General features: G+C 26.2%; 2 protein-coding genes across 6 annotated transcripts; one reads left to right on the top strand and one right to left on the bottom strand.

The window, feature by feature from the left end:
- Nucleotides 1-1,701: 1,701 nt before the first annotated feature.
- LOC107442642 (cation-dependent mannose-6-phosphate receptor) lies at nucleotides 1,702-18,677 on the bottom strand. 2 transcript variants are annotated; one of them, XM_043041759.2, is made up of 6 exons: nucleotides 18,363-18,677; nucleotides 12,712-12,875; nucleotides 10,976-11,085; nucleotides 9,451-9,584; nucleotides 6,323-6,449; nucleotides 1,702-3,979 (listed from the first exon to the last, which is right to left on the bottom strand). In XM_043041759.2, the coding sequence occupies exons 1-6, from the start codon at nucleotides 18,539-18,541 to the stop codon at nucleotides 3,863-3,865; spliced, it is 831 nt and encodes a 276-aa protein (XP_042897693.1). In that variant the 5' UTR covers nucleotides 18,542-18,677; the 3' UTR covers nucleotides 1,702-3,862. The 2 variants fall into 2 exon arrangements, with proteins under 2 accessions (XP_042897693.1, XP_042897697.1); XM_043041763.2 differs by lacking the exon at nucleotides 18,363-18,677 and adding an exon at nucleotides 15,625-15,895.
- Nucleotides 18,678-27,451, top strand: LOC107442644 (uncharacterized). Of its 4 annotated transcripts, none has more exons than XM_043041743.2 (6): nucleotides 18,678-18,994; nucleotides 20,508-20,595; nucleotides 23,364-23,527; nucleotides 24,323-24,395; nucleotides 24,922-25,059; nucleotides 27,173-27,451. In XM_043041743.2, exons 2-6 carry the CDS (start codon nucleotides 20,520-20,522, stop codon nucleotides 27,286-27,288), a joined length of 567 nt encoding a protein of 188 aa, XP_042897677.1. In that variant the 5' UTR covers nucleotides 18,678-18,994; nucleotides 20,508-20,519; the 3' UTR covers nucleotides 27,289-27,451. The 4 variants fall into 4 exon arrangements, with proteins under 4 accessions (XP_042897677.1, XP_042897684.1, XP_071033812.1 ...); XM_043041750.2 differs by having other exon boundaries at nucleotides 18,864-18,998; XM_071177711.1 differs by lacking the exon at nucleotides 18,678-18,994 and adding an exon at nucleotides 19,023-19,376.
- The last annotated feature ends 51 nt before the right edge of the window (nucleotides 27,452-27,502 follow it).

Raw genomic sequence — 27,502 nt, 5'->3', positions numbered from 1 at the left:
CAGCAGCATTATAACAGATAATACTGAATAATGGAGTTAGCCTCTATTTCGCTAAAAATGTGTTTAAATTAATCTAATAACGTAAATCCATTGAGAAGGATTTTTAACATAGATTTATCATATAGACAAGTAAAGGAAAATGTAGCTTTTTTTTATTTCCAATGGCAGATTATAGACAGTAACAGCATACATAAACAGCGAATAAAAAATAGAACAGAAACAAAAGATGCTGTAACAAAGTCTATTAATCACAACATGTCTCTAGCTTCCCAATAGCGTTCAGTGATAGAATTCTTGCAAAGTGCAGAGCAACGGAGGTGTGTGGAGTCCATGTCCTCACCAGAACTGCAAAGAGTGCATACCGGGAAGGATCGAAACTAAATGTAGACAGATGCTTCCGTAGACAGCCATGACCAGTGGCCAAGCGGAATTCAGCCACCGCCCTTCGTCTTGGGCCATTTCGCAAATTAAGGATGGTAGCCCTCCAAAAGTTGGTAGAAGTACGGTCAATAAGCTCTTCAGGAGCACAGGTCCTAAAGGTCCTCTTAATAAGCTGTTTGAGGGAACAGAAGGGCATAAGGTGCGTAGAAGTCTGAATAATTAAGGCCCCCTTTCCTGCTAAGTAGTCTGCATTTTCATAACCCGTAACCCCACAATGGGCAGGAACCCACAGGAGAACAATGGTTTTCTTAAGGGATGCTAGGTATTCAAGTTGGAAACGGCAATCCAAAATGTTTCGAGTTAAGGGATCATTTAAGAATGCAATGGTAAGCAAAGCAGCTCTTGAGATTTTATAAAACTAAACAATTTAAAATTGACGGTAATTGAAATAAAAATCAAAGTTTTGTAATGAAAAACAAAGTTATTGGAAAAATTGAACTATTTCACTGAGAAATAGCATAAAAAACACCAAAACACAAGTTATTATTGACGCCAAGGATAATTAATTTTAGCAAATTACTAATTAAAGTACAATAATAAGCTATGTACCAAAAAGCAAAAATAATGGAGAAATGTTACTCAGTTCATTTGAGAGAACGTAAAAATCAGCAAACTATTATTGATGTCAATGATGATTAATTCATTTTGATAATGAATACTTAATAACATAAAAATATGCTACAGGCTAAAACAGAAAATTTATGGAGAAAATGTACTTATTCATTACGGGGAACCATAAAAAGCTCGGTACCGTGGTATCGTTAACTGTGTATTATTGACACCAATGATGCTTAATATTGGTATTGGGCACAACGTATTTTAGAGTAAAATTGGTGCCGTTTACAGCTGCAACAATACTGTGCATTTTTATGATAGATTTATTACATAGATCGATATGTACAGGAGAGAGTAGCTTGATTGTGGCAAATTTTAAATATCTTGAGTTGCCTTGAGCAAGTGCATTATGCCACATGATGCTTAATATTGTTTGCCTTCATTTTCATGGGATGAACAACAGAAAATTTGCTTTGCTCAATCTAATAATGCAAAGCAACTGAGAAAGTAAACAAATAATAATAATAAATAAACATTGAAATCATTTTAACTTCATTATTTGTGTTGATATTTATCTGAATAGTTTGTATACGATTTTGTAGTGTTTCTCAGTTAATTTATGCCCTGTTTTTTACCCTATACGAAGAACGGGTATTCAGCTAGTGTAATATATAAGCAAGGAAACAGACAAAATGAACTGAAATATCCAAACATAAGGTATTTTTTTATATATATATATAAATTCAAATGCTTTTTATTTCTACAATGAAAAAAATTAACATTTTTTTAAAGTATAGAAACAGGATTATTTATATACATCAAATGCATAGTATTATTAATTGCAACTATTAAAAAAAAAAATAATGCAAACTGATAAATAATTAAAGCTTTTCCTCATTTTAAATGCACAAATTTTTGATTTTTAATAAAAGAGATTAATTAAAAAAATATGTTTAGAACACCAAGATAAAACTTTAGTTTAAAAGTTAAGTGCACTACTATATTACATATTATTATTAAGCACTTTAAAAGTACTACAGCAGTCAGGTACATATTGTTAAGCATTGTCACTCTATCGAGGTGGGGTTAAAGATACATGAAGTTTCAAAAACTAGGAAAAGAATAGTATAAGTAAAAAATAAACTTCGAAACTACAAATATGAAAATTTATAAAAATGTGCAATGACTCAAACCAAAAAATGCAAATAAATGTTTATAATACTAAATGGAATGTAAGTCCTTTACAAACTGTTTCAAAAAAGCATAAAAAATACACAGTTTTAACAATTTCTGTTAAATAAGCAATTTAATTTGTTAAAAAAAAATAATATTCTAGTTTATAAACCTTAAATAACAGAACACAAAATTCAATAAGAAAATGCAATGCTTTATTTAACATAATTTAATATGTAAAACAGAATATAATTACACGAAAACTTAAAAAAATACTTTACTAACTATAAAAAATATATGAACTGTGCAAACATTGGTTTTTATAAACATTTTTACCAATATGCATCCATGTTTTGGTTTTGCATAGTTGTGTTTATCACATATGCCATAGCATTTTAAATAAATTAATGCCACAACCATTTTTGAAAAATGTAAAAATATGTAAGTACTAAACAAATGACAAAACTTGCTTAAGATTTCCCCCTTTTCAAGGGCGGGTTGTTCCTACCAACAAGAGACTGAACATATTTAAAGTCTCAGATTAACCAAAGTGATTAAGACTGGTTAAAATGTGAGTTCAATAATAGAAAATTTACATCTTATATTAGTTTTCAAATATGTTGAAAATTGTTCAAAAAACTTTTTTTATAATATTCAGACTTCACATTATCAAAGATGTTTCATCAATTTCAACTAAGGAAAATATAGTAAATTTGAAACTTTATTTGTTTAAGAAAAATGTATAGTTAATGGTAAGAACATTCTTAAAATAATTAATTTTAATGAAAAATATAGCATTTTATTTTATTGCATTCAGTTTAAATATACAAAGTTATTGAAAGAAATAATTTAAGCCTTGTATAAAAACATACATAAACAAAAAAAATTATTAAAGCTTTTTCCTTTTAATATGATCATTTATTAAAACAGATTTAATTTTTCTAATTTAAATACAGTAATATCTGTTAAATTACTGCGTACTTTATGAAAGTTCGTGTTCAAAGTTTAACAAATGTATTGTTTTTACTATCTTGTCTCATTTTTAAAAGTGAAAATAAGCTGGATGTGTACTTGTTTTGAGATAAGATTTACATGTACAAACTTTGAAGTAAGGCATATTTCAAAGAGTAGAGTTAGACTGCTATTCAAGTATGACCTTTATAAATAGTTGAATAAAGTTATATGGTATAATTTCCACTTGAGAGCTGACTAAATAAAGTAGTAGCAAAAACAAAAAGGAATATTATTAATATTAAAACATTTAAACAAACACATAATTATTAAATTTAAGCTTAACAAGGATATCCCATACAAATTTACAGAACATTTGCATAGTTTTAAATACTTAAAAAAGGCAAGATAAAACTTTATTAATAGTCACTGAAAAACCAAGCAAATCTTAACTAAATATTCATAAACTTTATTCTTATTTCACAACCTAAATGCTAATAAAAAAATTTCTTTAAAGACAGATATGCAAAGAATGATAATTTCTTCGTAATACTACAAAATTTGTTTATCAATTTCAAAATGACTAGATAAGGTTTTAGAATGCCCAGAGGTATGCCTGATTTCGAAGTGACTTGCATTCACAAAATCTTATTCCCTTTGGAAATGTAAACAGTTTATGAGATTATTTATACTGCAAGCTTTTAAGCAATATTCACAATGAACACATCATATTAGAAAAATATCACATATTTAATAACTGGTCATCTCTCTCTTCTTCATCTTTCAAATGGTCATCAATACCTCTGTAGGCCTGGGACTCTTGGCGACTACCAAACCGACAGATAAAATCACAGCCATCCTAGAAAATATTGTCATCATTACAAATTATTCTTACACTGATTTATAATTTAAAACTGATTTTAAAAATAAAGTCATAAGAAGTTAATTATATCTAAGCTAGAGTAACACTTAATTCTCAAATATATAATCAATTTTTTCATTTGATATTCAGAAAAGTATTCTACACAAATTGTGATGTTACAATATGAAAGTCTTACTTGTAAAGTATACTGACATAAAAAAAAGGGTTTAAGGACACACAATCTGAAACTTTGCGACAAAATGCAGCACATGATCAATAGTCGATGTGTGAAATTTACATAACTGGCATAAAAAGTTTGCAACTGTTCTTCTAACCAATTTCAATAAACTTTAAAAAAAAAAAAAGTATGTTAACGTTAAAATTTAAATATTTACAGGATATCTGCTACATTTCAGATTTTCAAATTCATGACATTTCACGACTAATTCCAAGAAATTTTCATGACTTAACAAAGTTACTATTTTCTCCGACAAATACACAACAATAAATTTAAAAAAGCATTATAATAACATTAATTGAGTTGATAGGTATAACCGAAACTGTTTCTGCAATTCTCTCTCTGCAATTTCATATTTATAGATTTTAAAATTAAAAAAGAGTAATGAAAGAGTTGAAGCAATAAAATGGCTGAAAAAAATACAAAAGCAAATAATTTTCTTCCCTTTTTTTCTGTAGAATAATATTCTAAAGATACTTTTCTTGTTCATTGAAAAGAAATACTCCTGATTTTTCTGTTCTCATATCAGAATATAAAAAATTAGCCAATTATTGGCTTGCTTCAGATAGAATTTTAAGTTGATAAAATAAAAAATAAATAAATAATAACAAAAATTCTGAAATCACAGAAGCTATAAAGATATTTCTTTCATTTTTTGAAAGAACATCATAATTTTTAAAGAACAAGATGAAAACATTTTAAAAATTAGATTTTTTGGCAACCTAAATCCATGACTTTCCATTATTTTTTTTAAAAAATAGTTAAAATCAGGACATTGCATGACAAATTTTGCTCAGTACCAAAATTCATGACTTTCCATGATTTCTCATGACTTTCCAGGTGTGCAGATACCCTGTATCTATAAAGAAGTACTAATTCAAGGTACTAAAAAGATTTAAACCATACTACACTACAAGTTTTTTTATATATATATAATTTTCATTTAACCAGAATATGTTAATGTGATTAAACAAATGTAGCTTAAGGGTTTATTAAAATATTAATGCTGAAAGTATTCTATGTATAAAAACCAGTGATCTACAGATTCTAGTCCCCACAGCATCTAAAGAAATTGTACCTGGTGCTTAATATTTTAGTAAAATTCAATAAATAAATAAAAAGTTAAGCAACTTTCCATTTCTGAACATGCCGGCTTATAAAAATGGGTACCGGAATCCAGTAAAATAAGTGCAATAACAAAACAAAGAAGAAAAATAAATAAATAAACATTTTTCACATAGAAAATTTAAAATCATTTTTAACTTAACATTATCAAACAAATAAAAAACAAATTATTCCTAAAACTATGATTAAAGAAAAATAAGTTAGACCCACTTCTGAGACAGCTATTTTTAAAATAGCTTCATATAAGATGATTATTTTAATTGAAACAAGCTTTTAAAAGATGGATATTTTAACTGCAAAGTTTTTTTTCTTGTATCTTTAATAAAAATTATTTATATTTGTATTTGAAATAAGGAATTTTAAAACCTATTTTATTACTTTCATTTTGCACAAAACAAATAAAAAATATATAGACTTCTACTTAATAGCCCAATTTTTATTAATTAATAATTGAACTAAACACATTTGTATCGCAGAGATTTTTGCAATAAAAATATTTGACAAGAGCTGCTAAATTTTTTAAATACACTTTCATACAAAGATGCAAGACCTCGAAGCATACAGACAGAAAACTATTAAGGCCTGCCTTTACGTAAACGTTAAAAAATTAATCAATGTTTAAAAACATTTATTCACTATAAACATTAAAAACTTCCAAAATGAAATGGAAATAAATATTTTATTTTGGAATAAAATTTCCAAAATAAAAATGAAAATTTCCTAGAAAATTTTAAAATACATAAACAACCAATGCATCCTCTGAGTATTAGTCCCACCTTCTTATAGACCTTGCTGTGCACTTCTTCCTAATGAAAAATTAGTACGAAAAAGGGAAATTTCATTATAATTTTAACCATGGACTCCATACTTGAAAAATTAAAATAGAAACAACAGATTGTAGAATTACTACAATTAAAAGCTATGTAAACCTACAGGTATGCACAGAGGGTACTAAAATCAACTAAAAATTTACTCACAGCTTGTAAATTTCCAAAGTCTCTCCAAAATGCATAATTTGGTATTTGGTCTAATCCTTGAGCACCTAAAACAATTCTCTTATACAACACACCAAGGACTAGGTAACTCAGAATTGCAGTAAAAAATCTGAAAATGAAACAAGTTATATAAATTCAACCTAATTACAAATATTTATAATACAAAAAATTTATTAGTAATTTTTAAATTATACAAATTTCAAGCAGAATAATCAAGTCTAAAATAAAAATCAAACACGATCCATTATTTTTATTAAAATTACCAAACGGTGAAAAACATGCAATGGTTAAGGTACAACTATTTATTAAGATAATAACAGGAAAAGAAAAAATTAATAACTGAAGTATTTGATATCTTAAACCATATGAAATCATATTCAGAATTTTTAACAGCCTAATAATTCTATTTTGAAAGTGAAAATGAACCATTAGATGGAGGAAGGGTCTAAAATAGAGAATCTGCGAATACCTGCGTTCATTTTGTATTAAACATTACTAATAAAAAGAGGCAGCTTTGGACCCTGATCAGGAGACCAGGGTTCAAAGCTGCCTCTTAGTGATCAAAAATAAATTTTTAAAGTGAACATTAATTAAAATTTAATAAAATATAAAATCTTTTTTTTTATTTCAATTTAAGCTTTGGGATTTTAAAATAATGAATATTTTAAAAATTCAGAAAAAATTACAGCATAATAAAGAATTACTGTAAGTTCCATCATTATTTATTTCACATAATATGAATAGCATGAAATGTGCAACACATAAGCATGAGTCTTCGAAAGAGGGCAAAAGAACAAAAAAATGTGCTAGATTAGATTTTAAATATAGTTTTGACTCAAAGTAAAAAAAAAATTTCATCTTAGGGATATTTGCTTAATAAACTTCAAAATGTAATAGGTACATTTTTTAACATTAATTTTTACTCATTCTTTAAAATGGTGTCACACACTTAGAACTTGACCTTTAACTTTAAACAGGGAAGATAAAATCTAATGTTTTTAGTGAAATATATGATTGAATTCTTATGGCCAAAAAGGACACTTCAGATTTTATATCTTTAATACAATTTTACCCAAAAAACTTCTTCTTTTTTTTTTGTACATACATATTTTCACAACAATTGATTGATAAAATAGTTCCATACACTTTGAAGTTCAGCAGCAATTTTGTCGTAAAATCTCAATTTCAAGTGAAAATTTCACTAAATTTCAAAGTTACAATGGACACTTTCGAAATTAATATCCCAAATTAGCAGAAAAACTATATTAGCGAAAACTATACTATTTTTTAGAAATCAATATTCTCCATCAGGGTTGGCATAAATTAAATCACTTGAATCCTCAATTTAAAAAATCAATTTTTTTCATAAAAAATCAATTTTTTTCATAAAAAATCATTGGTTAATTTTAAAAAAATATATTAATTTGTAAATTCTTAAGGTTGTGATTTTTTTAAAGTTTAATCGCAAGGATATTAGAGGCTTTATCTAAAAAAATAATGAGGGAATGTTGTATGTAAATTATTTGATGCTCAAAATAGACTAAAAAATAATAATAAAAGACTTAATGTGGAATGGATTAAAGTAATGTGAAACTTTTATGTAATAACTTTCCATTAGCTGCATGAAAAAAAAAAATGATTAAATAAACATATTTCAACTATCCCAATTTAGTTTTATGTTTATTTGAATAAAAATGCTTTGGAAACTTAATAAATATGTAGCATGTGTGTATAAATAATGAAAAAAAAAAACTTGTTCTGCAAATTTAGAATAGTTGACTATTAATATTATTATTATTTTTTTAAATATAAATTAATTTGTTCTTTATTTCATATCTAACTGACATATTTATTTTCTGTCTTAACAAGTTCATGAAAATATTGAACTTAGATGAGAACTACAACTTTGTTTCTTCAGTGAATGGTTTGTAATAATCATAAAATAATTTCAATCCTTTTAGTTAAAATTATTAAGTACTTAAATTATAATACTGTTTAAAAATAAGACTAAGAATTATTAATATATTTTACTAGAGCTTTGATAGGTAGATTTTTAAAAAAAACTAATTTAATTAAATAAAATTCAATTCAAATAAAAAAATCTAATTCATATTATTTTATAAAAAAAAAAATTTTGTCAATGCTGCTTCCTATTAGTATCATTTTTAAAAATGATGTGACACACTTTAAAGTTGAGATTTAGTTTTGTTCGAAACTCAAACTCTCATATTTTGAAAACAAGACTGAAATTTAAAATAACAAGGGAAACTTAAGAAACTAATTTCACACTTAATATTTTTTGGTCATCAATATTTCCTATGAGATTTACATTTTTATCCCATTTAAAAAAGTATTAACATCTAATCAATTTAGGATATAAAGAGTAAAAGATTCCATGAAGAAACAAGTTTTTCAAGAAAGTATTTAATATTTAAAATTTTAAATACTTTTTTGTAAAGTATTTCAATCTTTATTGGCAAAGTATTTTTGTAAAAGTGTTTAATATACAAAGTATTTAATATTCAGAAAACTATTTTTAATGCATTAGGTTTTAGGTTTACCCACTATAAAAAATGAATTGTAGAACTAACTGAAACAAGAAAGTGTTACTTATTAATAATATTTTTTTACAATTACTAGCATTATCTGCTGTTTCTTTTTTTTAAACTAAATGCATTTTAATATATTAAAATATATATCTATTTAAGCATAAATGTCAATATCAATTAACCTAAAGAACATGATAACATAGATAAGAGCTTTGATATTAAACCAATAAATGTCAACATCAATTAACCTAAAGAATATGGTAACACACATTAAAGTTTTAACATTAAACCAAAGTAAATCTGAAAAAAAATCTAAAACAAAAACTTAAAACAGGAACTTTTTCCTTGAGTTTTGAACTTGAATGGCTAAAAAGTAGAGAAAAAGCATTATTGTTTAGCAAAGTTAAATATTAACTTGACCTACAGTTCTACACAGCTTAATTTGACATATAAAGCTTTTTAAAAAATATATTTTCTTAATTTCCAACATTTAAATTGATATATGGTATTTTGCAAGGAAAGGATTATTTAGTTTCAGAATATAAATTCAAGAAAACTTACAATATACAAAATACACTTCCAGAACTAAGACCTGGTTTCGGTTTAATTGTGCAAGCAAATCTGCTGCCAAATTCAAAAAGATAAAAACAGTCATCAGATATATGAGTTCTTTCTTCCAACACTTCAAATTTTCCCTATAAAATAATTAAAGCACTTAAAATAATCAGTCTGTCAAGTAAAATATCAAATTAATTCTTTCCAACAAACTACCATTCCTACTTATGTTACTATTTATCTTGGATCACTTAGCAAATAAAATAAAAAATAAAACCAAAACAAACTAAAACTGTGTCAAAATATTAAAAAAAAAAATTATTTAAATGAAAAATTCATCTGATAATTTTATATATAAATATATATATATATAGATATAAATAGATTTAATTTCAAAAATATTATAACTTTCAATAAAATACCTCATTTTGTGTTAAAGCTAACATTTTTTCAAAGTAGCATAATTTTACAATATGTTTCTGTATTATTGAAATGTGCTATCACAAAATTATTATACTATCCTCTTAGTGGTCTCACACATTGATACAGCACTTATTTGATCCGTATTTTTCTAGTAAGGAGGCTTCAAATAACTCTTTAAAAAAAAAAAAAAAACTCTCAATATTGAAAAATGAACTTGCTTAAAAATTTTAAGTTAGAATTTTATTCGATAAAAATAAAGCTGGCTAGGTAATCTTCTTTTATCATGAACTTTCAAATCTCTCCCACATCGAACTTAACTATTTTAAAAACTTGAAATTCAGAAAATCTTCAAAAAAAGAACACATAAAAAAATTTGAATGAAGTTTAGTAATAAATAATATATTAACATAGTAATAAAATACCACACATAAAATTTCCAAACAAGATTGTTTTTAAAAGTTACTGAATTTACATATTTTTTTTAAATAATAAAAATATTAGTTGAAACAAAATTTTTACTTTGACTACAATTAATATGCAGTTTATTTAGATTTTTACTACATAACTACGGCATTTCTCCTAATAATAATTCTTCTAATTACTAATAATGTGTTAAGAACTATAACAGAAAAAAATATATATAAAATATAATCTACAAACACTAAATCATGCATATCGACTGATTTCAATAAAATTATTAAGTTTAACAGCAAAACAATAATTTTAAATAATTACTTGATATTCTTAAAATACTTTAAAAATATTTAAAAAAAAAACAATCAAAACTGTTATTTTAAATAAATACTTGATATTGTTAATATTTTCAAAAAATTTATGAATACTTAAATTACGTCAAAATGGGAACAGGTTAAAAATTGAAAATCTATGAAAAACACTTTTCCAGCATTGTAAAAGAACCAGTAGGAACTAAATATCATTCTTTTTTCTATGCTAAGTAATAATTTATTCACTAAAATGTACAAAATTAACTGAACTAAAAACATTCAAAAATGAATTTTTGTAATTTTGAAATATTTTTTTCAAGAACAAATATTCTAATTATTAACATATAAACATTGATTTAATTTTGAATGAAAAAACTTTTTACCACTTCAGTATCTGGGTCACATATAATCATTATTTTTGCAATTCTTCCGGTTTTGTTGCAGTTATGTCTATAATTTTCACCACCATAGTAAGTTAATTGCATCCAATCAGCTGAAAATAGCATAGACTGTTTTTAAAAAAGAGATCATATCACAAACACTGCAAACTCACAATGAACACTGTAAATAAAAAATAAAAATAAAAAAAACTGTTTATATCTTAATATCATATCATGTGTTTTGGTTTAACCACAAACAGGCTTTAGTACAAAACCCATGAAAACAAAATACAGAAGATACAACTTTTATTAATTTTACCCACAGTACTTTTCTTTGTTTTGGGGGAGGGGAAGACATGAGATTATGGTCCACAATATTTTTGTGTTAGAATTTGCTTCAAAAAAAAATTGTTTTTTCTCGGAGAGAATGTGTTTAAAAGGATATTTTAAATAAATATTATGGTGCCTTTCTTAATCTTTTTTGCATTCCTACACAACACAAAAAAAGAAAGAAAAATATTCTCTGCAGAGACTATAAAAAGCAAAGCATTCTTGCAGCAGTTCATTAGTAAGCGAGAGGAACATGGAGATTACCAATTTTGTAACCAATTGTTGTAACCAATAAAATAATAATGGCAAAGTAGTCAGCACCATGTACCAATTTCCTTTACTTCCCAGATAAGCTTGTACGCGTTGATAAGAAACTGGGCTGGCTGGACTCACTGAGCCCTAGTGGTTCTTAAGGTTACTACATAAAATTAAAACATAAAAATTAGAAACAAAGCTGATTTAACCCTAGGTTTCACAGCAAAGGGACAAAATTGGAAGAATGTTTCTCACTAATACACAATTTCCCCATCCAATAATGAAAATTTATGGCATGTCAGTTATTACATGAAACTTATACCTCAAAAATTTATCACTTTTCTAAAAAAATAAATGCTAATTTTAATACTTCAAGAACAAGAAACATGCTTTAATATTTCTTCTTTTTTTTTGCTCATTCAGTGTGATAATTCAAATTTCTTTTAATTATTCAAATTAAAATTACAAACATCAAATCTAAATTTTAAGTTTATTTTTTCATTTCTAATAATAAAAAAAATATCAAAATACATAATCTTAACAACATAAAAATCACACTCCAATGATAGAAACTAACTCTGGTAATAGCAGTACAAAAGGATTCAGTTCCTTTATTTCTACAGTAACTACAACTACTAGGAATCTATGGAAGGTTTTTGGAGAATTCCTAAGATAAAAATATTCTTTTACAACATGAAACAAAAATGTGAAAGCCTCTTTACAAGAAAAAATTTTAACTTTATAAATTTCATATTTTTTACTTATTAAAATTAGTCCTTTTTTCTTGATTTATTTACTTGAAGTGTGCTCAAAAAATTTCCAAAAATTTTGAAAAATGGTACTTTATTAAAAACATTAAAGCATTTTTACTTACTTCATATGCTCGAATAAAAAACATAATTCATTAAATCTTTTATTTGTCAATTTTTTTAGCTTCTGATATCACTTCAAGCTAATGAAATTGTGCTATAAGATAAATTGTGTAAAAATTTAAAATTCCTTAAAAAATTCTTAAAAATTATTGATATCCAAATATTTTGTTTTTCATTTAAAAAAAAGGAGAATAATGACCTTAAGGAAATGAAATCAAAGAATTAATTAAATTCGAACATTTAATTGCAAAAAGAAAAGTCTCCTTTATCAATCATACTCACTTCCTCCCATAATATCAGTTTGATTATAAAGTCCCAAAATGTGTGTCGAATTTGCCTCAATTTGTAGTGCTCCAACATTTAGTTTCTTAACACCATCTATCTTTCCGCAGATACTAACTTTGTAAGTATACTTGGTAGGATCTACAGGATCATTCACTTCAAACCTATTTAAGATTTACAAAACATTAACATAACTAATTTAAGAAAAAATAAAGGCAAGGCTTGAAGTTTATGCTGGTTCGAAACTACTGAAGTCTGACTTGAAAAACCATAAAATAATAATCATAAAACCATAAAATAATAATCAGGCGCATGTTGAATTTTTTTTTTTTTTTTTTTCTCTTCCCTTTTAGTCTGTGATCCTGTCACAAAGTCTTTGGTCAAAATTTTTTCATCCATTTAAAAAAAAAAAAAAAAACATTGAGTTTTGTTAGCAACTTCTTTTTATCTAATTTACTTTTAATAGAAAAAGAATAATGAAAAAAGATATTAGAAAGAAAGAGAAAAAAATTTCCCTTCTAATACCAATTCACAAAAACTTAAAGAGATTTTTGATTTAGATAAAACTTAATTTAAAAAATTTTTTTATCAGTTTAAAAAAATTTAAACATTATATTTAAAAAAAAATTTTTGTTTCCAAAATTAGCAAGCATTAAAGAAACTAGGAGTAGTGCACGTACTAGTGAAAATAAACTAACAAGCTAAATCTTTCAGTTAGGTACTGGTCCTTAAGACAAATAAATATATTTTCTTAATTTCTACTCTTGGTAAATGATATTAAGTACCAGGCAAATCTAAATCTTTTAAAGCCCATCAGGTTAACATTATTTCAAACTAAAAAGCATAATATACAACAGAATCCCAGTTTTATGTTTTTGGTCAGACCATTGTTAAAAAACATGCAAAGCAGGGTAGCGTAAAATTAGGGTAAAAAAAAAAAATTAAGTACTATATATTTCAAAAAGTGACAGTTACGAGATGAACTACTAGAGAAATGTGTAATCTTTACATGTTTTTTTTTTTTTTTTTTTTTTTTTTTTTTTTTTTTTTTTTTTTTTNTTTTTTTTTTTTTTTTTTTTTTTGTTTTTAGATAAAATTATAACAATAGCCCCCTCAATACTTACTATTGTTTGTGAATTTGCTTTTTAAACCGAATTCCAATGTAATTGTGGAATTAAGCCTTAAAAGGCTTTTACATCCACAAATGTTTCAGAGTTTTAAATCCTTTCAAACTCTTGATCAGTTGTGGATGTATCGTTCAATATTTTTCACTTATCTTCATCAGTTTTATCACTATCAACAGGAACTGGCACTAAATCAGATATTGAAGGAATTGATAAGTAAGAGGATGTGTGTTGCAGTCAATACAATACACACATCATTGACTTTTTAAGATCTTCACCAATGTAATTTTTTACGGAATATAGCTAAATTTCCTATCAGAAACAAAATTAACCCTGAGAAGATTTATTAAACCCATTTGTAATGCATTTTAGTTCACTTTGTCCAACATTGCAGAAATCAAATTCAGAGCTTCAGGAACATTTCTTTTTACTCTAAAAGCACCTTGCAGATCATTGGAATCAAGAAAAAAATGATTACTTAACCAGTGGTTCAAGGCAATGTATTTTAAATGATTTGATCATTCCATGATGCAAAGGTTTAAGTTTGCTGGAAAAATTCCACTACCAAATTTTGCAATTTAAGCACGCATACTTCTTTCTACTACCCTTCCCATGCTTAATCCTCCCCATCACTCTTCCAATTTTTACTCAAAGTAGAATTCCTTTCTCACAGACAAAAGGGCACTGAGACAGAATAGAAAGATCTTTTAACAAAAAGAAGAAAATAAAAACTCTGAAAAAGTTTCTGCGAATCTTGTAGAGAAAAAATAATTTTGATCCACAAGAAAATGTAGAATGCAGGTTTTTTAAGAACGGAAACATAAAATCTGGAAATGTAACACTATGAGTATAGGCTGCTTGAACGGAAAAACAGAAAATGACATAGGAAGAGGAATAACATAAGAATAGAACAGCATAAAACCTGGGTTCCACTGTACTTACTTCGCAAGGTATTAACACAAAGGCAAATATGGGATAGTAATGCATAAAAAAAAAGATGGATAGAAAGTAATAAAAAGTTAAAACAATGAATTTTAAAAACAATAAAGAAGAGTATTCCTTAAACTGCAAATTTAAGACAATATTTTTTTAAACAATGTTTCATGAGGTGAAAAGTATACAATTCACAATAATAATTTACAGCAAGATAATAATTCACTATAATTTAGACAAGATAATAATTCATGATAAAATTTACTTCCAATTTCATCCATATACTTCTTTTTTTAAGTCTCTACATAAAGTAAGTTATTTAATTTGTAAAGAACATTCAGATACAACTTGATGAAACATAAAATAGTAGATAACATAAATTTCCTACATGTTTATTAACAACTTTCATTTATAATCATTCAACTAGCTAACTTAAAAAAAAATCTAATATTTATGTTATAAGTAAAATGCATATAGAATAGGAAATTAAATATAAAATCAATATTCCTAATTTTCATGTTTCATCCACTTTAATGGAATTTTTTTTTTTAATGTCCGAACACAAATTATGATCATTATGTCAGAAATATTCTATTACAACCTGATTATTTAAAAACTAAGTTTACATAAATACAGATAATTCTAATTGCTCAAGAATTATCACTTTTCCTCGTTCAACTAATAAACAACAGAAATTTTAATATCTAGGGTAAATTGTGATCCATAGCAGTTGAAAAATTAATTAATGGAATACAAAATGAAATATTAATAAATCATATAAAATAACGATTTCAGCTTAAAAATATTCTGCGATGCATTTTTCACGAAAATAAAAGGATAATACTATATGTCTTACGATTTTCCAATCAATGGCTTAATTTTTTTCAAAAGTTCAAATTCTTTTGCAGTTTCGTTTGGCTTTAAAGGTTTCATAAGTCCACAATCGGCTAAACATTGAGGCAGAGCAAATAGAAGTACACAACTAACTATACAGAAAAAGAATCTTAAATCGGAAGAATACATTTCACACATCATAGCGACATTCACTAAATAATTATTTAACTTATACAATTAAACACTGCCATTCACTATCAATCCTAAAGTGAATTTTAAATTTATCTGTAAACAAAACATGGGCACGTTCCAATATTCGCACCGGTGTAACCGGTTACACTGGTTTGCCGCACCGACCGTTCCAATATTAAAACCAGTTACACCAGTGCACTGCACCGATCGTTCCAATATTCAAACCAGTGTCACCAGTTACGCACGAAGTGCACCAGGTTTCTGGTCGGTTTGGTCAGTTCGCATGACGTCATTACCCTTATTTGTTTACAAACTTTATTATACTGCTGTTGANAGAAATTAATATATATATATATATATATATAAATTAGTTGATTTAAATCAATGATTTTTTTAAAAAAATCATTTGATTTTAATCATGATTTAAATCGTGATTTAAATCAAGCTGATTTAAATCAACGAACCCTGTCCGGAAACTGAAACACACACGCAAAAAATAGAGAGACTGTGGACTAGAGCGAAATGGGAAATTAAGAAACACAGAGGAACGACACACCATCATCTCGAAAGTTATCTTGCGTAATTTATGTGGAGAAGGCAAACGGAAGCCCCATTTGGAAAAAAAAATTTTAACCATTTATTAACTGTTTTTTCATGTGTCTGCTATGTGTTGTAGCCATTAAAGTCTGCTTTGTGTGATTTGTTCCAGCAACTGTGTACTGTTACCAAAAAGTCTGCTTGGCGAGATTTGCGCCGGTATAACGGAAAAGTGCCGTTTTTTCTGTTTTCAGATAAAATTATAACAATAGCCCCCTCAATACTTAGCTTTAAGTCTTACATCCACAAATGTTTCAGAGTTTTTAATCCTTTCATACTCTTGATCAGTTGTGGATATATCATTCAATATTGTTCACTTATCTTCATCATATTTATCACTATCATTAAGAACTGGCACTAAATCAGATATTGAAGAAATTGATAAGTAAGAGGATGTGTGTTGCAGTCAATACACGCATCATCGACTTTTTACGATCTTCACCAATACAATTTTTTACGGAATAGCCAAATTTCCCATTAGAACAAAAAAGTAATTAACCGTGAGAAGATTTATTAAACTCATTTATAATGCATTTTAGTTCACACTGTCCGACATTGTAGAAAAAAATTTCAGAGCTTCAGGAACATTTTTTTTTACTGTAGAAGCATCTTGCAGGTCATTGGACTCAAGAAGAAAAAAATTATTACTTAACCAGTGGTTCAAGGTAATGTTTTTTAAATGATTGGATCATTCCATGATTCAAAAGTTTAAGTTTGTTGGAAAAATTTCACTCCCAAATATTGCTATTTAAGCATCGATACTTCCTTTTACTATCTTTTCCATGCTTTACTCATTCCACCACCCTTCCAATTTTTACTCAAAGTGGAAATCCTTTCGCACAGACAAAAGGACAATAAAATAGAACAGAAAGATCTTTTAACAAAAAGAAGAAAATAAAAACTGTGAAAAAGTTTCTGCGAATTTCGTAGAGAAAAAAAATTTTGATCCGTAAAAAAATGTAGAAAGCAGGATTTTTTAAAAACAGAAACATAAAATCTGGAAATGTAACATTATGGGTATAGGCTGCTTGAACAGAAAAATAGAAAATGACATAGGAAGAGGAATAACGTAAGAATTGAACAGCATAAAACCTGGGTTCCACTGTACTTACTTTGCAAGGTATTAACATAAAGGCAAATATGAGATAGTAATGTATAAAAATAAAAGATATAAATAATTAAAACAATGTATTTGAAAAATAATAAATATTCTTTATGCTGCAAATTTAAGACAGTATTTTTTTCAAATATGGTTTCATGAGGTGAAAAGTATCCAATTGCGATAATAATTTACAGCAAGATAATAATTCACTATAATTTAGACAAGATAATAATTGATGATAAAATTTACTTCCAGTTTCATCCATATGTTTGTTTTTTTTTTTTTTTAACTGCAACCTTTCTTTTTTTTTTTAAGTCTCTACATAAAGTAAGTTATTTAATTTGTTAAGAACATTCAAATACAACTTGATGAAGCATAAAATAGTAGATAACAAATTTCCTACACGTTTCTTAACAATTTTAATTTATAATCATTCAACTAGCTAACTTAAAAAAAATCTAATATTTATATTAAAGGTAAAATGCATATAGAATAGAAAATTGAATATAGAATCAATATTTTTAATTTTCATGCTCCATTCACTTCGATGGAGTACTTTTTTTAATGTCCTTATACAAATTATGCTCATTATGTAAGAAATATTCCAATACAACCTGATTCATTAAAAACTAAGTCTACATAAATACAGATAATTCTAATTTCTCAAGAATTATCACTTTTCATCATTCAACTAATAAGCAACAGAAATTTTATTATTTAAGGTAAATTGTGATCCATAACAGTTGAAAAATTAATTAATGGAATACAAAATGAAATATTAATAGATTATATAAAAGAACGATTATTGCTTAAAAATATTCTGTGATGCATTTTTCAGGAAAATAAAAGGATAATAATATATGTCTCACGATTTTCCAATCAATGGCTTTATTTTTTTCAAAAGTTCAAATTCTTTAGCAGTTTCGTTTGGCTTTAAAGGTTTCATAAGTCCACAATCGGCTAAACATTGAGGCAGAGCAAATAGAAGTACAAAACTAACTATACAGAAAAAGAGCCTCAAATCGGAAGAATACATTTCACACACCATAGCGACATTCACTAAATAATTATTTAACTTATACAATTAAACACTGACATTCACTATCAATTCTAAAGTGAATTTTAAATTTATCTGTAAACAAAACATAACACATTATCACATGACGTAAATATTTCACTAATGTGGTTACAGCTAGTTTCGATTTATAACAAATTAAGATTCAAATTTTGAAACTGAATTCTTTTTAAAAAAATTAAACTTAGAATCTTTATTCTAATTTAGCAATAAAAGTCCGTTCCAATTAACTTTGTTTTATATGATTACAAAATTTTAAAGATGAAGAGAAAAATTTTTAAAAATAGAAAACTTACGGGTGGTGAAATTTGAACATATGAAAAACTTGACTTAAAAATAAATTTCATAGAGGAATTTCATATTTTATTTCTTTTCCTTCTGTTCATTAACCTCATGTCTTGTTAACATAGAGAAATTTATAGTTCTGTAAGTATGTACGTTTTTAGGCAATTCTGCTTTTGCTGAGTAAACCTAACCTAACATAAACTTTAGGAAATTCTCTCAATTTAAAATCATGCATGTGATTCATATTTATGTATTCATACAATTTTAAAATTATTCATCGGGATTTACAATCGCATGTTTTACAAGTTTAAAAATCGCTCTTTTTTTGTGAAATTTTTGGATAGATATATTCATTATTGGATTTCCTCTCTTTTGCTTTCTGACAACTCTCATCCCTGATGAAACATACTGTTAATTAAATTGAGGTTTCCCTAATAAGTTTTGCTACCAAAGTATTTCGTGTAAATGCTGATAACCATTGATATTTCCATAATAATACCCGTTCCTGCCAGCCGCACTCAAGGTGTTTTTTTACTTGTAAAATTTTTATATTATTTTTTTACTAACCCCTTCTGTAAATTTTTTTTTTTAGTTTCTAACATGGCACTGTCAAGTTGTTGCCAGATTTTGCAGGTGTGGATACCGAATTACTTCTGATTAGTTATATTTATCCATTGAAATTTATTTTTATAGGAAAAATTTCTGTACACTAAAGTAAGTCATCTACATGGGACGAAAATTGAGCCAAAAGAATAAATAACATCATAAAAAGTGCAAGTTTTAAATACTCCCAGTTAAACTGCTACATCTTTGCAAGTACAGAAGTCCTTTGACAATTGTAGTTGGCACAAACATGTATCAATGTAGAAATATCTCTATTTTGTATTATTAAAAATTGACTATGAAATTTATTTAGTTATGTTTTCAGACAAGTCATTCTGTTACTGCAATGTATACCTGTGATCTCGTGAAAAATTAAGGAAAATTTGCTATTTTATTATTATGAAGAAGAAGCATTAAATTTGAAACTTTTGACCTATGAAGCAGGAATTAAATTAAATTGGTCAATAAGTTGACTGTACAAAAGTCTTAATCATATTTCCAATGCATGTTTTTATTTCTCTTTTATGTCTTATACATGCTTTTCTGTATGCAGTTTTACAAAATAAAAGCTGTTAAATCACTGTGTTCCATAATAAAATTTCTATTTTTTGTTTGAATTAATTATGAAATGCAATCAAACCATCTAGCAATCTTACAAAATTTATTGCATATAACTTTCTACAGATATCAATTACTCTTTGCTTTAGTGATTTGTATTTAAAATAACCTTAATGCTTTTTACTGTTTTATCAGTAGGTAATGTATCAGTATGCTTTTTACTTTTAATGTATCAGTATACTTTTTACTGTTTAAAAGATTCAGTTGTTTTTTCGCTACCCTCATATAGATGAGGTTCAACTGTATTTAATTTTTTCTGTAATACAGTAACAGTTTCTTAGATTTTATTTACAGTTCAACGGAAAGTATACTTACTGTCCAACAATCCAATTACTTACAAATATATTTTATAACTCTATTCATACAGAAAATATTTTTTTATTAGCAATACTGGAAAAAATCTTATTATACTAATTAAACTTGTTTTTAACAGATTTTATCTAAAATGCTGTCGGCTCATCAGATATTCAGAGATTCCAAGGAGAATGATTTGACTTCTGTGGCCAAAGATAGAAAACTAAGTATGTAAAGAGTCAATAAATTTCATTTAGGAGATTTTTCACTTCAGGTTATACGTAAGATTTGAAATAAAAAAAATTTACACAAACCCATAAATTAAGAATAATGTGATAAAATTTCATTCGTCTCATCAGAGATTCCAAGGAGAATGATTTGACTTCTGTGGCCAAAGATAGAAAACTAAGTATGTAAGGAGTCAGTAAATTTCATTTAGGAGATTTTTCACTTCAGGTTATACGTAAGATTTTAAAATAAAAAAAATTTATACAAACCCATAAATTAAGAATGTGATAAAATTTCATCTTAACTTCGACCGCAAAATAAAATAAAAAAATATTTCCATTGGATATGAATAATATAGAAGTTAAACTTTTTCCGTCTAAATAATATTATTAAAATAAATATATACTGTAATTTTAAATAGCAAAAAATATTTATTTTCTTATGAACCTAGTACAATTAAACAACCAAGCTTTTATACTAAAACTAATAAACAATTTTTTTTACTAAATCAATTGTTATAAAACCGCATGATTCATTTTAACATTTTGTAATAACGAAACCTCTTCATTTTGTGTTTCGTTCTTATTGATCTATCTAACATGTCTATATTGCTGTAGCATGCTCTGTGAGTGTGCCTGTAACTTTGTAAAACTAAACCAACAAAACGCAAAGATACGTAGGATCTAAAAAAGTGTGAGCATATGCAGTTGTTTCAAATCTCGCATAAGGAATCTTACCTTACATTAATGTGTTGTTTTTTTTTCTGAAATATTTCTCAAAGCAAAATTTTGATTTTAAATCCTTAATTCATATTTTTTTAAAACTGAAAAAGATCTTTTATTTGGTAATAAATCCTGGTACTTGCTGAATTATGTATTATCTGATGTTACTGTGTCTTTGTCTACACAGCATAGGTGCATACATGTCTTGCAGAGTATAACATACATGGCTTGGATTTTCTTGCCACTAAAATGCATAAATCTTATAATTTTCTTTTATTTTTGAAGTATATTTTGAAAACATTATTCAAATGAAGTATGAATTGTTATAAAAATATGTTCCTTGGGATATTTAATAATAAATAGCTTACAGCAGTGCTTGAGAATTATATTGCCTGCAACATGTCCAGGTTTTGCATGTAATATATAGTAATTTTTATTTATTTTTTTGTATTTATGAGGGTTTATTTTTCAAGTATGGTCCGTTTTGTTGTGCACACTAATAGGTAAAGCGTGCATTGCAACGAGTGCTTGTATTGTGTCCCGGCATTTCTTGGGAACAACTGTGCTCAGTTTCAGCTGTGTAGGGAAATTTTACGGTCAGTTCTATGTCTTTAAAATGTTCGAATTTAGCAAATACCCTGTCATGCATGAGAAATGGTCAGTGATGTGTTTTTAATCTGGAAAAAACCTGTCTGCTGCATACATTCACTGACAGATTTGTTGAGTTACGATTTGTGAAGTAGCAAAATTCCTAGCCATGCTGACAGGAAATTTTGCTACTCTATGGCAATGATTCTCTCCACAGCTCAGATCCCAGCTTAATTGGACTCTTTTGATTGGGAAGTTTTGGACCATTCTCCCCATACCTTGCACTGTGTGATTTTCATCCTTTCCGATATTTCAAACATCATTTTGGGAGCAATCACTAGAACGATGATGAATATGTGAAAACAGCCATGTGACCTCTTGATTGATGAAGCAGGCAGCAAATTTGTATGAAGAGGTTAATCTAAATCTAGTTTAAAGGTATGATTAGTGTTTAAACAAATTTGGCAACTGTGCTTAAAAAAAAGAGACATATGTCGAATCTGAAAATAAATTTACTTCTTGAAAATTTTCTTTCGTTTGATTTTTATTTTCAACTTAGAAAACAACACTTGTTCATGCATGTTATTAATAAAATAACGGATTAAAAAAATTAATTTAAAAAAAGATGTGTATTTATTTTTTTTAACTTTTACATTATTAGCTGGTTGTACATATTATTGCATTGCAATTATATATTTTGTTTTCATTTCCTGTTGAAATACTTCATCTTGCTTGAAAATATTTCCCAACCCTCACAAAGAAGTGAAATTAATGTTGGCAACAATGCTAATACTTTAATTTCACAGCTCTATGGTTTTTATTAAAAAAGAGACTGACTTCTACCTGCCCTAATTTACTCGCATGTTAAATTCACTTTCTCCATTCAAAACTGGTGACTTAATATGGCAAAGAAAATTTTCTATTTTAAGGTTCTTTAATCTAATAAATTCTCTAAAACATTATTTTATAAACATTAACATCCTACCAGATTCATCTGTTATGCTTTAAGACCATATTAAATTTATAGTTATGGATGAGGGATATTTTATAAAGTACACTTATAAAATTAAAACACATTTTTATAAAGAGTAGCACTGGAGTCTTCGAAAATATTAATTACTTTACATCTTGAATGTTCAGCTCTAAAAGAATAAATTTCATTGTTGAAAGCTAATATCTAACACATTTGTTAGTGCATATTTATTAGTTTTAATGTTATATCATTTATTTGAAAAAGATAGTAACTGATTATGCACTTTATATTTTTAAAGGTTGCTTGTTTTGGATAGTGAGATTTAATATGTACTTAAATAATTTCAATTCCTATTTATTTCTTACATTACCTATTTATATATATATGTCTGTATGTATATATCTGTTACTATTTATTTTATTAATCTAATTTTAATAATACATAATGTATCGGCTTTTGAAAATTTAAAAATTTTTCTTATTAGACTCGGCTGATAATTATAAAAATGTTGGTCTGAAGATATCAACAAATATTAACCGTGAAATAAAGTCAAATCCTGATTCTGTAGAAAAAAGTAAAAAAATGTCTTCTCGTGCTATGAAAAGTTGTCCAGAAATTGACGTAAAGAATCATGAAAATGTGTTAAAGGTTAGTTGCTTTTCCATTTATTTTAATATTCATTTATGTTTAATTTAATATTAGGTAGGTGTCAAATTTAAAAAGGCTTAACTTATTAACTAAACAGAAACTATTTTTTCCTTTGCAACTCAGGGCTGGCTACTATTCAGCTACTTAACGACTACATTCATATTTTTGTTTTATTCATTCCTATTTCTGATACTATAATCAATGACAAACCTAATCACATAAACTAATTTAAATGTGTAAAAATTTATTATTTTATTCAACAATCATTAACACTGAGATGCTGATTTTTTATCCTAAAAAAAATATGTATCTATGTTTTTGTAAAATATACTCAAAACAAGCATATCGTCATTTTCCTTGTATGGTCCTCAAAGAATTTTTATAATAAATTTTCTTCTGTAACTTTTTTTTTCTTTTATGGATTCAAAGAAATTGGAGAATTAGCGAAGAGTAGGTTGATATATTTATGAGATGGAAACAGCCACATCATAAAACTTAAATCCATAAATATGTCTTTATCTGGTTCCTAAACAACCATGTTTTTTTTTTTTTTTTTNAATTTTTTTTTTTTTTTTTTTTTTTTTTTTTTTTTTTTTTTAGCATTTTTACTGTATTCAGTATTTTTTAAGAGTTTTCAGTATCTTTTTGTATGCCTAAACATTTATATTCCAAAACGTGCAGACAAATAAGGATCTTCATGCCATTTCAGTATTATTTTTTCTTTATTTTGGGTTACGCCAGGTGTCTGCCAAAGTATTGCTATGATTTTTTACTACAAAATTGTTTTTTCTTTAGGATACTAAGAAATCTGAGGATCTAGAAGAGTGGCCTGAAATTGAAAATATGTATATTTATGAGGAACCAAAAGGTATGTTATACACAACTTTAATTTGTTCAAAGCCATTGCATATTTATAGTTTTCTCCTTAATACTTTTTCTGGAATTATTTTATTTATCTTATAAGGAAAGTATCTGTATCATTCAATTGTCTTGTTGAATTTTAGTTCAAACGTACTAAAGGAAAAAATGTATCATCTTGGATATTTCATCTTAGCTCTATTCTTTCCAATGCCTCTCTTTTTCTCAATCAACTAATTTCTTTAAAATATTATTCATAATTATAATAAACAAATTAGAACTTGCTGGGAAAACATTTTATCTAATCTTTCAAATTTACTATAATAAACATAACATATTATCAAATAATTTGCTGAACTCTTTTGTCGAGTGAAAGATAAATTAATTTAATTCCAGCTTTGTAATTGATAAAAAAAAATTCAAAAAGCTATTGTGTATTAAAATAGAACATGAATGATAAACACTTAGTTTTCCTTACTTATTTGTGCTTGTTGTATTTCTTTTGACTGTTTATTAATAACTTGTATTATATTTAGATGAGTATGAAGATATTATTCCAAAAAATGAAAGGTTCACTAGAGATGAGCTTTATTTCTTCTATGGAACCAGTTATATTGGAAGAATTGATGCTGAGACTGAGGAAGAGGAGAACATACTAAAATTTACTTTAGATGGTGCGGGTAATTTTTAGCTTAGATGAAAAAAATTCTTAATTTGATATGAATTCTTTGTCATTTTTGATTAGGTGGTTACAAATAATCTTCACAATTTATTTATATTACATAGAACAAAATGACAATAAAATAAAAAAATTGGCTATAGTTGGGCACAGCTAATCGAAATATGACTACTTTTATTTTAATGATGTTGTAATCTTCATAACTTAAAATAATTTTAAGTAAAAAATTAAAAAAGATTTTAAAGCTTTTTATCGGCTGGGCAGACACAAGTAAATTCAAGAATTTTTATTATTATTTATTCCATTTTTTATTTATTTCTTTTTAATATAAAACAAAACTGCTATCACCAACAACATTAAATAAAATAAAATAATGAACTTTCTTTTATGCAGGTAATCAAATGTTACCTTTACTCTTATTTTAATAATCTAATCTTCAAATTTGTACGTAGCCATGTATTCCTGTTCATGAATTATTGCATATTTGCACTTCACAATCTTAAAACATTGGAAAATTAAACTAAATTGGAAAATGTTAAATGAGGTGATGTTTTGTTTGGAGAACAGTTAAGTTAAAGTATGCCAGTTTTTAAAAAGAAAACCTTAACCAACAATAGCATACACTTTAATAATTAATGCGAACAGACATTTAAATTAAAAGAAGTAAAGGATATTAGATCAATCATATTCATTTTTAAAAATTAAATATATTTTTCAATGTGCAAGTCTGATTTTGTACTCCTAAATTTGAAGCATCCATTTATGCACCTTTCATACATATGTTAAGATTGCTTTCTGAAATACTTGATGCTTAGCGGGGGGAATTATTGAAAATCTGTCTTAAAACATCATGAAATGTATTAAATACTTTGCAAATTACACGAAGATAAGTTTTCTTCCCAAGTTCTAAAAAAATAAGTTTATGTCCTCATTATTTAAACTTGCCTACTCTTGATTAGAAATTGGTATAATTTAACTAAATGCTTTTATTATCTCTTATTTTAAATTTTTATCTATTTTTTTATTTTTCTCATAGTAAAAATTTTAAATATCTTTTGCAAATTTTGCCCTAAAATAAAGTTGTAAAATTAAATGAAACTTGATGGGTATTTTTTATTATTTACTTTCTTGTATCTGATTTTGTCTTTTAAGATTGGTTTTGTTTTAAAATTTAAGTAGTTTGTGATTAGTATACTATTTTAAAGTTTTATAAAACAGAAAATTTTAAAAAAAAAAAGCCTTTATGTTTTTGATTAAGAATTTTAATGTTTCTTGTGCTTACTAGGTAATGCCCTCTATTTTAAATTTAGTATAATCAGCTTTTTTTAATTATAAATTGATATGTGTAATAGTAAACTTATTTCAAGTGAGCCTTAAATACATTTTTCATAAAAATTCAGACTACTTAAGTGCTTTTTCAAAAATTCAAGTAAAATCTTCACGTATCTTTTTGTCATCTTGAAACATCAAAAACAAATTGTGCAATTATTATAAGTTTAAGCTTTTTTCTTAAAAAAAAATGCTTTTCTGTTAACTAACTGAATTGTTTCAATTATCTATTGAATAAAGGTTTTAAACATTTTACTTGGGTACTAATTTTTTTAAAATTATACCTTTGAAAAGTCCCTGAAAAAAATCTTCACATTTAGATTATGGTGTAAATCCTAGTGCCAGAAAAGAAGAAAGCGTTACAAACTGTCTAGTGAATTCCTCATACGTCAAATATGTGGGAAATTTTGATTAAATTTGTGCTAATGCAAATCGTGAAAATTTGCCAGATTTTCTTACTTATACCCTGAAAATCTTTTTTTTCCCTCCCCCTTTCTTTGGAAAAGGAATTAGTTTTTCTGGAATGTTAGTTACTTAATTTCATTAAAAAGTCATCAATGTTCAATTTGCAGAACAAGCCATTAAATATTCTATAAAAAGTTTTTCACAGGTGACCTAACTGAACAGAATGTGACCTTTTTTTGTGCAAGTTTGTTGATAAGAAAAAGTATGGCTATTTTATTATTAAGAAATGTAGGAATTTAATATGCACTAGAAATAACATTTTTATTTATATTTTCAAACAGTATCTTTATAGATTAATTTTTTTCCCCTTCTAGATCTAACTGATTTCTATACTCCTCCTCCATCACCACCTGTGCCTGAAGAAAACTTGTTTGTTGACTTACCTCTTGCATTCATTCCCTTTCCAAGTCCTCTTAAAGACTGGAATTGAAATTTTCAGAATTTTTTTCACTTCATTTATAGACTATTATTTTTTGACTAAATGTATGTATTTTACTTTTCTCAAAATTTTGTATAAATTACCATAAAATTTCTCAAATTATTTGTACCATTTATTGTATATTTTATATTAATAAAGATTTTAAAACAGAGTATTTTGAAAGTTCTTATTATTCATTTCTTATATTGCTATATATTACCTCTAT

This window comes from Parasteatoda tepidariorum, chromosome 2, assembly GCF_043381705.1.
Source record: "Parasteatoda tepidariorum isolate YZ-2023 chromosome 2, CAS_Ptep_4.0, whole genome shotgun sequence".
NCBI classification, from domain to species: domain Eukaryota; kingdom Metazoa; phylum Arthropoda; class Arachnida; order Araneae; family Theridiidae; genus Parasteatoda; species Parasteatoda tepidariorum.
The sequence above is the reverse complement of the archived record's forward strand: the minus strand, read 5'-3'. Positions and strand labels throughout refer to the sequence as shown.

Bases quoted from the DNA above. Each gene is read 5' to 3' on its own strand.
- LOC107442644 (XM_043041743.2), top strand. From the start codon at position 20,520: ATGCTGTCGGCTCATCAGATATTCAGAGATTCCAAGGAGAATGATTTG. The intron at 24,396-24,921 runs GTATGTTATACA...TATTATATTTAG, and splicing joins TATTTATGAGGAACCAAAAG to ATGAGTATGAAGATATTATT. The intron at 25,060-27,172 runs GTGCGGGTAATT...TTCCCCTTCTAG, and splicing joins ACTAAAATTTACTTTAGATG to ATCTAACTGATTTCTATACT.
- LOC107442642 (XM_043041759.2), bottom strand. From the start codon at position 18,541: ATGGTGTGTGAAATGTATTCTTCCGATTTGAGGCTCTTTTTCTGTATA. The intron at 12,876-18,362 runs GTGAGACATATA...AATCTTAAATAG, and splicing joins AAGCCATTGATTGGAAAATC to GTTTGAAGTGAATGATCCTG. The intron at 6,450-9,450 runs GTAAGTTTTCTT...TTTCATTTTCAG, and splicing joins GGAAGTGTATTTTGTATATT to ATTTTTTACTGCAATTCTGA.